The sequence below is a fragment of the Triticum urartu genome, chromosome 6A (genome assembly GCF_056163025.1).
Source record: "Triticum urartu cultivar PI428250 chromosome 6A, HENAU_Tu73, whole genome shotgun sequence".
In the NCBI taxonomy this organism is placed as follows: domain Eukaryota; kingdom Viridiplantae; phylum Streptophyta; class Magnoliopsida; order Poales; family Poaceae; genus Triticum; species Triticum urartu.
In genome coordinates this window covers 566,703,199-566,716,017 of record NC_141878.1, presented here as the reverse complement: position 1 = coordinate 566,716,017, position 12,819 = coordinate 566,703,199, and the positions used below count along the sequence as shown (strand labels likewise).

The 12,819-nt window shown below is 51.1% G+C and overlaps 1 protein-coding gene and 1 pseudogene across 1 annotated transcript; one reads left to right on the top strand and one right to left on the bottom strand.

The window, feature by feature from the left end:
* Window positions 1–1,490: 1,490 nt before the first annotated feature.
* Window positions 1,491–6,709, top strand: BRS1 (alpha/beta-Hydrolases superfamily protein). Its single transcript, XM_048680509.2, has 9 exons — window positions 1,491–1,875; window positions 4,525–4,632; window positions 4,749–4,844; window positions 4,938–5,030; window positions 5,202–5,287; window positions 5,390–5,829; window positions 5,923–6,018; window positions 6,111–6,216; window positions 6,294–6,709. The coding sequence occupies exons 1-9, from the start codon at window positions 1,578–1,580 to the stop codon at window positions 6,435–6,437; spliced, it is 1,467 nt and encodes a 488-aa protein (XP_048536466.2). The 5' UTR covers window positions 1,491–1,577; the 3' UTR covers window positions 6,438–6,709.
* An 86-nt stretch (window positions 6,710–6,795) lies between these two features.
* Window positions 6,796–7,218, bottom strand: LOC125515092 (cytochrome c oxidase copper chaperone 2-like; annotated as a pseudogene).
* Window positions 7,219–12,819: the final 5,601 nt, after the last annotated feature.

Sequence of the window (12,819 nt, the reverse complement as noted above, 5' to 3'; positions counted from 1 at the left end):
CACCTGTCCCCCTATCTTCTTGCTTCATATGGGGATGGGGACGGGTTGTTATGATGGTCGCCACCATCGTCGGACAGGATGGTGGACGCCGCCAGGCTTCCTCTCGCCCACCTTCCGGCCGGGGTGGGGATGGAGACCGGTCTCCATGGCGGTCGCCGCTGGAGACGGAGACCAGGAGCGAAGGGGTGCGGTACGGGACGGAGCAATCGGGACAGGGGATGGGAAGGAGAGGGGGAGACGGGGGATGAACAGATCTGCGCCGCTGCCGAGCGCCGCGGTTTGTCACCGCCGCTCTGGTAGCTAGGTCGCCCCGAGATCCCCTCTCCTCTCCCTTCTTTTCTTCTTTTCTTTTCTGGTCGCTGGGATCGAAGGGGTATGTTTTGCGGGGAATGGGCAATTCAAAGGAAAACGAAGCGGGAGCCCTTCGAATCGTGGGAGGGAGCTTTACGTGGGAGGCAAAACAATTATGAATTGGCCTGCTGTTTCCAGTACGAATTCGATGTACTACCAAACATCTGTATCGAGGCTAGATGATTACCAATTCGATTTCCTGGGCTGCAATGGAGACATCCAAACGCGGTGTAAATGAATGTGGAGTATTGTGATTGGCAATAGGGAGGTGAGGGGCTCATCCCTACTTAAAATCAGAGGAGAGAGAAAATTACGTTGAAAGGTTAAGTAAACCTTTGTAGGTTTTTGTAGCTCTAGCATTACTGACCGGCCAACCACCCAACGCCACGTACCCACCACTCATCAAGGGAACTCGTAATGCTGTGTGCACTCGTCCTACTAGTAAGACAAGGGTTAGTGTGTCACTGCAGCACACAGACACAGTGACTTTTATTTCGCTTGTCCCACACGGAAAGCTCGTAAAAACTTTCCACTGGTAAATCCCATCTGCAGCCGGGCCGCTTTTGCTCTGTTCCATAGCGCATGGAGCATGCAAGAAGCACTCATCAACAGTGAGGAATCGCCCGGCGCCGTGGAAAGCGACCGAGAGCCCGCAGTGCACCAGTGCAGCGCGCAGTGGTAGCTGGAGCAGTTGAGCTGGAGTGTGCAAGCCACCGCATTAATGCCCTCCCGTGGTCAATCTCTAGCCAGCCCACCGTGCCCCGTCTCAACTCAAGCGGCGTACGTACGTAGGCCAGCCGAGCCATACCCAAGGTCGTCGACGGGACGGAAGGGGTATTAATGGCGGCGTAGGCACCCCTCAGCTACCGCCCGCAGCGCAGCAGCGTAGCTCACCCTCACCTCACCTCACCTGCCCTCCGTCCTCTCCCCCTGCCCACGCCATGAACGCTCACACCGAGCTGCTGCTGCTGAGCTCCCGGGCTTAAATGCTCCGCAGAGCCGCCCATGCCCGCCCGCCCGTCGCTCTCGCCCGATCCGATGCCGCATTATTGCATCTGCATGCGCGCCACCACCCCCACCAGCCACCTCTCTCAGAGCTGAGCTCGCGCGACTCTGGTCGACGATAAATACCACTGCGCCCCGCGGCCGCGGCCAGCTTGTTGTGCTGTGCGCGCTCCGTCCGGTGGTACTACCACGACATTCCGACAAGAGGTGTCCTCGTGTCAATGGCGACCCGGTGTGGAGGGGCGGGCGGCGGCGGCGTTGTGGGCGCCGTGGCGAGCGTCCTGGTGCTGTGGCTGGCGGCTGGAGGCGCGGCCGGCCTGGTCGCCGCCGACCCTGGCGCGGAGGAGCGGGCGCGGGACCGGGTGGAGGCGCTGCCGGGGCAGCCGGCGGTGGCCTTCGCTCAGTACTCCGGGTACGTGACGGTGAGCGAGCGCCACGGCCGCGCGCTCTTCTACTGGCTCACCGAAGCCGCCGGCGGCGACCCGGCCAGGAAGCCCCTCGTCCTCTGGCTCAACGGCGGTAAGGAAAGCAAGCACCGTGCATTCCTTAATTTCTTCGTATGCTTGTCTGGAAATCACACTCTGTGCTTGTTTAGATTAGTTAATTCTTTCTTCACTCACTCTCACGGTCGGTTCAGACTTCAGAGTCTCACTGATGGTGTTGACCGAAACCGTTCCTGCGGTCTCCCGATCATGATGAGCCTCCTACGCTTACTTTCGCCACCTTTTGGAGTTTTTAAAAGGATGAAACTTTCCGGGGCTTTGGACACGAACTTCAAAGTTGTTCAAACTCGTTGCCCTCCTCTGTCCCTCAAACAAACAATATTACTACTCCAAGTCCAACCATAATGCACAGTTGCACACACACACACACACACACACACACACACACACAGAGAGAGAGAGATGAATGTAACCAAGATCCAACGGCCACGAGTGTACGAACTGAAACTTGACATAATTCCAGGCTAGCTTGGCCCATTCCTTCCTTGGTGAAGGACAACGTACTGGTGATTTTTTTCGTTTTGGGAGTTTGGGGCGGCTGTATATCCGTATGATGGGGATGGCACGGAGGGAGTACGTGGTAGTGAATGCGCGCGCAGGCGGGAGTAAATGTGCGAGCGAGGACATGACGGATGCCTGAAACACGAGCATGGATCGCAGCTGCAGAGTGCCAGCTTGGCCTTGCCCGTGCAACATGCATGACAAGTTCTATCGTACGTTTTTCGCAAAAAAAAAAAAGGTTCCACCGTACGTTTTGCTTAGCTTTTTTGGCATGAAACTTCATGGGGGGGGGGGGGGGGGGGGGGAGAGAAGAAACATAATCCAGGCAGACTGACAATGGCTGTAATTAAACTCCATTCTTGGAGGTTTTCGCCGTAGAGAATGAAGCAATAAATAAGCCCACCTTGGTCGATAGATAGTACTAGGTTACTGTCATCTCTGAATGTGGTCTTGAGTGTCTAGGTCACATGACATGCACGTTCAGTTACTAGTCATAGACAACAAGTCTTTCATAAGTATAAGTACCCACTCTCTGCACATGTTAGCGCAGAGAATTGTCTTATGCACCTGCACGCAAGGAGATGGTGTTTAGCCTCTCCTAATCACACTGCCACCGCTGTCTACAAAATCCCAATGGCTCTCCAGACGGCTGCGTGCCTGCATGCATGCCTCTGCCTTGCAAATGTAGCGCCACCCCAAATTCCTATGCACCTGATCCGGCCGTCCTGCGCTGCTGAATGGAGTACCACACTACACTACACCACACCTGCGCGACAGCGCGGCGTCGTCCTCGATGACGCAGTGGCCAGCCCCAGCCGGCCAGCCGTCGCCGATGCAGAGCCGTCCAGAGCTCGATCTGGCGGGAGCCTGATGAATGCATGAACCCCGTCCTTGGAGATCCGGGAAATCTTAGCCACAGGGCTGGCTGCTTCCTCATGTGAGTGTATGTGACCGCTGCGTGCTTGTGCTGCGAGCCAGGGAGGGGGCCAGCCAGGGCCATGGACGAAATGATGAGCTACGTTGTGGTAGGCGTCGTGCTGCCAGCCGGCAGATATGTGTTTGGTTCGTGCGTGCGTGACCACCGCAAAGGAAAAAAAGGCTGCGACGGCGAGCCGCAGGCAGGCCACCACCTTTCCTTGTGATTTTTCGCTGCATGCTAGCAGTAATCTTTTGTTGCTAATGCCACAGGCGATGGGCACTAGCGTGTACCCCCTTGATATTCCCTTTGCTCCATCTCTGGTCATTGTCACTCACGCGCCGGATCGGGCGCGTCCAGGGGCTACACACCAAACCCAAACCCCCGCCCCACACTGCCGCATACCACCAAACATTACAAAGGCACAAGGATGTGCCGTCGTGTGGTCATTGCGCTTGTGCACTGTGTAGTATGCAGTTGGGCCACTGCGATCGATCTGCATCGGCGCCGGCAGATCTGCGTGTTCATGCTGTGCGCATCTGCCTTGCCTGCATCCATCCGCGTCGCGTGCATGGAGATGGTGACTCTGTGCGCGGTGGCCTTTTCCTTCTTGCACGCAGGCGCATGGCATGGCGTTGGCGCGGAGCGAGACTGCGAGAGCGATCGATGATGCGCTGCCGCCGGCCGTGGTTTGTTTTTGCTTTGACCTGCGGCTGCCCGCTGCCTCGGGAATTGGGGGCAGGCAGGCAGAAACGGCCGGTGCACGCCTCTGCCGCTGGCTGCGCCCCTTTTTCTTCTCCCTTGCGATTAGGATACGCTTTGCTTGTCTGAAGAAGAAGAAGCATATCTTATCCGTGGTAGATGCAGTTTTTAAATGACAAGTGTTCACCGTAAGCACTACTGCACTAGACCATTACTGGTGTTGAACTGCCAGTGTCACTTTGGCTCGTTCACCCGTCGCCCGTCGGCGCCGATCGATCATGATTGTGGGCTGCTCTGAATCTCTGCCATGCCGTCTGTCTGTCTGGCCCTAGCTTTTGCCTTCATGCTCTGTCAACCACAGTGTGCGTGGCCCTACTTGACGCGCACATTTCACTTGCTGCATCATCATGAGAACCTCCTTTACTTACTTCCATGGCAACGCAAGATGAATCTTCAAATGGGAGTGCAAACCTTGTACTGTATTATTATTGTTTTTTGCACTTCCGCCAGTGGGGTTCTCTTTCTCTGAATAATTTCGCTTCTCAGGCCCTGGGTGCTCCTCCGTGGCTTACGGCGCGTCCGAGGAGATCGGCCCGTTCCGGATCAAGCCCAACGGGACGGGGCTCTACCTCAACAAGTACTCGTGGAACAGAGGTGAGTCACTGGTACCACTCCTGTTGTTATGCCTGCAGATGTGTTCGGCACAGGCTACTCGCTGAACTGACTGAATTTTGTTGACTGAACTAACTGAACTTTGTTGCTGCATGCAGAGGCGAACCTTCTCTTCCTCGAGTCGCCGGCCGGCGTCGGCTTCTCCTACTCCAACACCTCCTCCGATCTCAAGACCTCCGGCGACGAGAGGACCGGTAATCCTCCATCGTATAACAAGTTTGGGTCAGGTAGAATTTCCACTGTTCAAACCTACTAGTGATTTTGATGTTCCTGTGGATGTGATGCAGCTCAAGACTCGCTGCAGTTCTTGATCAGCTGGATGTCGCGGTTCCCGCAGTACCGGCACCGGGATTTCTACATCGCCGGAGAAAGCTACGCCGGTAAGTTACTTGTGATCTCAGTGGGGTAGCCTTCTTTCCGTAGTTCTCTGGCTTTCAGAGCACCGGGAGGAAAATTCTATGATAACTGCCACACTAGCACTATGATAGGAATAATGACCCACCTGAAAAGTACTTACACTCACTCTTGGGATCAATTCCTTTTATCTCCAGGCCACTACGTGCCCCAGTTGGCGAGGAAGATCGTCGAGTACAACAAGGCTTCGCCCAACCCCTTCATCAACCTAAAGGGAATCCTTGTGAGCACCACACTCACTCAAAAGTACCTACAGCATTCCACCAGTGGTGGATCGATCGCACTGAATCTTCCATTTTTTTGTTGATCGTGATGATGTACCCAGGTGGGGAACGCGGTGACCGACAACTACTACGACAACATCGGCACGGTGACCTACTGGTGGACGCACGCCATGATCTCCGACGGCACCTACAGGGCCATCCTCAAGCTCTGCAACTTCAGCAGCGCCAACGTCTCGAATGCCTGCAACCGCGCCATGAGCTACGCCATGAACCACGAGTTCGGGGACATCGACCAGTACAGCATCTACACGCCCTCCTGCCACGCCACCTCCGATTCGTCGGCGGCATCCGGCAACTCCACTGCACCGCGCAGGCACCGCCGTGCAGTGCTCAGGTTCAAGGACACCCTCATCCGCCGGAGGTCCAACAGCTACGACCCCTGCACGGAAACCTACGCCGAGAAGTACTACAACCGGCTCGACGTGCAGAGGGCCATGCACGCAAACATTACAAGGATCCCCTACAGATGGACCGCCTGCAGGTTCAGCTTCAGACAAACTTTCTTCTCTGTTCTTGTTATGGCTGGGTCATGGAATTGAAGATTAACAAGCAGGGGGTGCTTTGACATTGACAGTGATGTGCTCATCAAGACATGGAACGACTCCGAGTTGTCGATGCTGCCCACGTACAGGATGCTGATCAAGGCTGGGATTAGGATATGGGTGTTCAGGTAAGCTCAAGAGTCTGAAACAGGCAAAGTTTTCCTTCACTGCAGTACAAATTGTTTCAGTGGATGTAACCTATTTTGAATGGTGAATGCAGCGGCGACACGGACTCGGTTGTCCCGGTGACAGCGACGAGGTTTTCACTCAGCCACCTTGGTCTCAAGACTAAGATCCGCTGGTACCCATGGTACTCAGCCGGTCAGGTACTCATGATGCCATTGCTGCTCTTCACTTGCAGTATATACAACAAAGCGGCACTGTAACCACTTTGCATTTGCAGGTAGGAGGGTGGTCTGAGGTGTATGAAGGGCTGACATTTGCGTCGGTGAGAGGCGCGGGGCACGAGGTGCCACTGTTCCAGCCAAGGAGGGCATTCAGGATGTTCGTGTCATTCCTGGCTGGGAAGCCATTGCCCAAATCCTGAAGGCTCATGCCTGCCATGAACATGAACCGATGATGTGCAGCGTGATGCCTAGCGAAAGGTGGTCTGAAACTGTGTGAGATGGATGGAGAGAGTGATGTAGAGTGCTTGCAAGTAGTAGAAAATAACTAGTACGTAGTTCATAGGTGACGAGTGATTGATTTGGTCTGGGGAAAAGGATGAGAAGAGAATAAGGGTGATTGTGCCATGGAAACCATGGGCATTTGCAGGAACGAGCAAATAAACTTGAAGGCTCTATTCTTGATGTTGTCTTACTATCAGTTTTCACTATGAAATTTCCATATCAAATAGGAGTATGTTGCATCTACCATGCCAAACAAAGCAGAGAGGGACAACAAAATAAACACCAAGAACATTTCTCAAATGACCCATAAAGTCGCACTATCAGTAATTTATCTCCCATGGAAATCCATATCGAGCTCGCTAACCGTACAGGAACAACATTGCAAAACAAGGCGACTACTCTAACTGAATCTAAAATAGCATGATCTGCAAAATCCATGAAAGCAAATGCAACATCCTGAGGGGAGTAGAGAAGAATCAGACCTTGAACCCCTCGGCACGGAGGCATTGCCTGTGAGCTTCGATCCATTTGGTGCACGCAGACTCCCCGTACTCGACGATGCACTCATCTCTGAGCCTCTTGGTGTCAGGGCAAGCGCAGCATATCTTCTTCTTCGGCTTCGGGTCAGTGGCAGGAGCTGCTGGGCACAATCGAGCACACAGGAGCATGCACGGGCGTTGGGGATTCCGTGCTGCCCATTTCAGCAGCAGCAACTCGGGTATGATCTGCAAAACGGGGGGCGGGGAAAAGAGAAATTCACTTCAGTCTCCGTTGATCATGATATATCTGCACATTCAACGGGAATAACCAAAAATTATGTCGTTCTTTGATTACAATCTACTCGAGTAGTAGTGGATAACAGGACAAGCGGATATTGGAACACCGCAGTGTTCTCTGAACTTACTGACGAACAAAAACAGATAGGTTTTCCCGCAAAAATTTTTTTGATCATTTCGGTGCAGCAATAGGAATTGCGCGAGATGAAACAGGGATATGAGATAGCCTGATCTCATGTAAGCCAAGGTTCAATTGTGCACCGGCAAGATTAAAAGTCAGATCTTGATGACAACTATGAGAAATCTATGACAGAGCAGTCGGCTACCTGAATTTCTTTTCCTGAAGGCCCAAATCATGGAGAAAATCTTGCTCCACTGCTCGAATGAGCAAGGATAACCACGAAAACAGACTAATTTAATCCTAAACGCGCACAACAGCATCGGATCAGCCGTCGATTCACGCTGCTCTTTGCAGAGCCCACACCACAAGTACGCCCAACCGCGGCGACTAAACAGAGATAGATGTATGCGGGGATCGAAGGGAGGAGACGTTACTTGCCTGGACGGACGGAACCGAGGAGCGCCGCTGCCGTCTTTCGTCTGCGCGCCGTGGGCGGGCGGATTTTATGTGTCGACGGCGGCCGCGCGGTGGCCGTGCGCGTGTCTGGCTCTTCTTCTTCCTGGGGCTTTTTTTTTTTGAGAGAGAGAACGTCTGCCTTTATTAAGTAAGCAACAAACTTACACAAAGTCTCCCGGATGCAATCCGGAACGGAATAAAAAATACAAAGACTAGAAGAGTTCAAACTAGATCTAGCTAGCATATGAGCTAGAACATTACAATGCCGACGAACATGCTGAAAACAAGTTGAAGAGAGGCCGCCCGCCAAGAGTTTAATCTCTGAAAGAATAGAACCCACCTCCGAGCGATCCCTCGAGGGAGATGAGAGGCGCTGCACCACCGAGATGCAATCAGTGTTGAAAATAACTTCGGAGAAACCCTCCTCTTGGGCCAAGGCGACAGCACGCCGGAGCGCCATGGCCTCAGCCAACTCAGGGGCCCGAGCGCCCAGAAGAGGTTCAGAACAGGCTGCTACACAGTGCCCCGCATGATCGAGCACCACCACACCCAATGCAGACTTGCCCAGCTCTTGCGACACCGCAGCATCAGAGAAAGCCACCACCGAACCCTGCGGCGGCGGAGACCAAAGACGAGCAGAAAGGGAGGTCTCACGCCTAGGAGCAGGAGCGTGGTCATATAAATGTCGAAAGATCAGGTCGATGTAGGCCTTTGCCCTGGCAGCGGTATGTTTCGGCTGGGGCGCCGCAGATTCATTCCTCGCCAAATTCCGTGCTTCCCAGATATGCCAAATGGCAACCGTAAGAACAGTTGCCTCTCGGTCCGAGCACCTGGACAAGAAGTCGAAGAGCCATTGCTTGGGGGAGGAAAAATGTGCGCGCCGGAGCTTGATGTGGAAGAAGCCTTTGGTGTCATCCCACACAGCGCAAGCATGAGGGCAGAAGAGCAGTGCATGCTCCACTCGCTCCATTCTACCGCAAAAAGGGCAGTCCGTCCTGGTAGGGACTTGGCGAAGACTGAGCTGGTCACCTGAAGGTAAGCAATCATGAGCAAGGTGCCAGAGTACAATCTTCATCTTATTAGGAACCTTGACCCGCCAAAGGGCCTTCCAAAGCTTCTCCTCCGCTGGACAACCTGAACTTTGGCCCAAACCATTGTTGCTTCGGTCTTGGAGAAACCGACTTGTTCTTGCAAAGTTGTACGCAGACTTGACGGAATAGTCACCAAACCTTGTGAAAGGCCATCGCACAAAATCTGTTCCACCATTCCTATCAACTAGGACTTGAAGAATTTCCCCGGCCACACCAGGAGAAAAGAAAGTCCGGACAGTCTCCTCGTCCCAAGCCTTCCTGTCAGCATCAATAAGGCAGTGAACTGTGGCAGTAGCAGGAATGGGCGAGGTGGGCTGCAGCACACTTGGTGGAGTAGACGGGATCCAATGATCAGCAAGGATATTTATCTGTCGCCCGTCTCCGATCCCCCACTACACACCCCGCTTGAGAAGATCTCGTCCATGAATAATACCACGCCACGTGGCCGAAGCCGTCCGTGGCACCGAGGCATTCCAGAAGCTGCAATTGGGGTAGTATCCACCCTTCAAAACTCTAGCACATAATGAATCAGGTTCAGTTAGAAGTCTCCACCCTTGCTTACCCAGCATTGCTTGGTTGAAGAGGGTCATATCCCGAAAACCCATGCCACCGAGAGACTTGGGTGTCGAAAGCCAGGCCCAAGACCTCCAATGAAGCTTCTTCCTACCATCCTCCTTTCCCCACCACTGATCGGCCACAATTTTTCTGAACTTTTCACAAGTGGCAACCGGAAGGCGAAAACAGCTGGAGACGGAAGTAGGAATGGCCTGAGTGATAGACTTCAGCAGAGCCTCATTCCCCGCCCTAGACAATGGCCGGTCACTCCACCCGAAGATGTTCTGCCAGGCTCTGTCAGTCAAGAATTTGAACGTACTAGTGGGAGAATTACCAACCTCGGTAGGCATGCCAAGATAGAAGTCATGAAAGGTTTCATTATAAACACCGAGTCTGGACTTCACCCTGTTCTTAATGTTGTCCGAACAATTCCGACCAAAATAGATAGATGATTTCTCCTTATTTATGGCCTGGCCAGACCCACCACAATACATCTGTAGCGCTGAGTCCAAAGAGTCCACACTACGCTGGTCACTCTTAGCAAAGAAGATGCTATCGTCCGCGAATAGGAGGTGTGAGATAGGAGGGCCTTGACGGCCGTTTTTGATTCCATGTAGCTCGCCACAACACTCCTTCTGGAAGAGCAGACTAGACAAACCTTCAGTGCACAGAAGAAACATGTAGGGGCTAATTGGATCCCCTTGCCGGATGCCCCGGGAAGGAACCACAGGCTGAGTAAGCTCACCATTGACCCTGACAGCATAACGAACCGTAGTAACACACGTCATCACAGAATCAATCCAAGCCGGTGCGAAACCCATCTTAGTCACGCAAGCATGAAGGTAGCTCCATTCAACACGATCGTAGGCCTTCATCATGTCGATCTTAAGGGCAAAGAAGGGTTCTTTCACTCTCTGCTTTCGAATGGTATGCATGCATTCATAGGCAATGAGTGTGTTGCCCGTGATTAATCGGCCTGGAACAAAAGCACTCTGGCATTCAGAGACCACAACAGGTAGTAGCACCTTCAGACGGTTGGCTAGCACCTTCGAAGCAATTTTGTAAAGCACGTTACAGAGACTGATGGGCCTGAAATTCTTAAGATGCTTCGGTCTCGTAGTCTTGGGGATAAGAACAATAACTGAGTCACAAAAACCCTCCGGGATCGGCCTGCTCTCAAGGTAACCACGAACAGCCTGACAGATATCCTCCTCAAGAAAACTCCAGTGGGTCTGATAGAAGAGAGCCGGAAACCCGTCCGGTCCTGGAGCTTTCGTCGGGCCCATTTGGAAAAGCGCAGACTTGATTTCCTCGTTGCAGTAAGAAAGAAACACAATTATTTTAGGGAAAGGAAAGAAACACGTACTGTAGGTGGGTAAATGGAAGCAAAAGGCCGGGCCCGACGGGCCCAGCCCAGGAGGCCACACTTCGTGTTTTTTCTTCCGACAGCGCACACTCCCTGTTTTTGTTTTTTTGACAGTGCACACTTCCTGTCTTTTTTTTATTTCTCTTCGGTATTCGAATTACTCCCTCCGTAAAGAAATATAAGAGCGCTTAGATCACTGCGTAATTTTATAAAGTTTGACCAAATCTACATTAAAAATTATCAATATCTACAATACACAAATGTATTTCATGATGGATCTAATGATATTGATTTGGTGTTGGGAATGCTTTTGTTTACCTATAAAACTTGGCCAACTTAAAAAATACTTGACTTCAGGTAAACCTAATGTGCGAAGTCTAAGGATATGGAGGGAGTACAAAGAGGAAATTGTTCTGAAAGTTTTTTTTTCTTTTGCCTCATTTTAGTCAGGATTTTAGGCACCGATGATAAGTTGATTTTCTCCACTATTTCGCCATCAATCCTCTCCCTCTCCCTCTCATGGATTATGTTAGTTGTGGCACATGAAAACTTAGATCGACTGTGGATAGTGACGACCAGGGAAATAATTGGTTCGTTGAGTTGATCATAGCTTTAACTGCAATTCTTCTTTGTGATGACTCTAATGCATTGCGTGATCTAACATATTCTTCTTGGATGCGGTGGCGTTGACTGTGTTGTGACGAAGTCGGTCCTAATTATTTTGGGTGCATCCGAAGCGGTAGATTAAGAATGTTTCAGAAAAAAAATCTCTACTATTAGGGTAAATAAGTTTGGAAATAAACCCTGCTTGTACTAATTCTGCTTGACTAGTTAATTAAATGTATTAATGGCTCAGTTCTTAAATCGATTTGGTGCAAAAAAATCCCTATTTAAAGAAACCTTTTTTTTTGACAGAAAGACTGTAAGGGACCCCCTACAGCATAATTGGTGCAACAAACTCAAATTACAAGTATCATGCTTTGAACCTGGGTGGGTGAGAAGGCATCAACCCCTTCCCACCACTAGGCTATGCCTTAGGCTGGTCACAATGGGCAGGAACTTAGGAGTAACATCACACACTCCAATGCAATTTTGCTTATGTGGCACATATTTAATGAAGAGAGAGCTTCTTGTGGTAACTAGCTAAATTACCGGAACATCACATACTCCAAGAAACAATGAGTCTATGACCTAATAAATACATCGTTGCATGACACTACATACATGTTCCTACCCACTATGGAGGTAGTAACATAGTCTAGGGAAGTGTGTAGGTTACTAGCTTATGTTCCTGCCCATTATGACCAGCCTTAGTTTGCAAACAAATCTAATTAATTGCACGCGTAATTAATTGTCTAGTTAATTAAATGCATTAATGACTTGATTTCCAAACTAACCCAGTGTTTGGTTCTCAAATTATTTTTGCATTAATGTCTGCGTGTGAAATGACGACGTGCCAACTATACTTTAATACTATAGATGAGCTGAAACATGGCACGTCAAACCACTCTGCGATGTTTCCTCTCACCGGTGATATAAAATATGCGTTGTCAACCTTTGCTTCATACAACATCTCCACTAGCGGCAGAAAACGGACCGCCAAGCAAGGGTGGCCCAGTAGTGGTAATTGTCCGCTTTGCAAAAAGGATGAGAATCAACAGACCACCTTTTCAAGTGTCGATACGCCCTTGGGATTTGGTAAATTATCAAGTATTGGCTAAAACTTCACCACTTGGATACTTCCACTTGACAGTTGAGACGTGCCCTAAAAAAATGGTGGATCGGTCTTTCCGAAGCCCCCCTACCAAATAGCAAGGCCATGGCATCCTCAACCATGCTCATCTCATGGTTTACATGGAAATGAGATAAACACACTTGTTTTCCACAACAATGGAGTGCCACCGTCGATCTTACTAGAAAACATCAAGAAGGAGG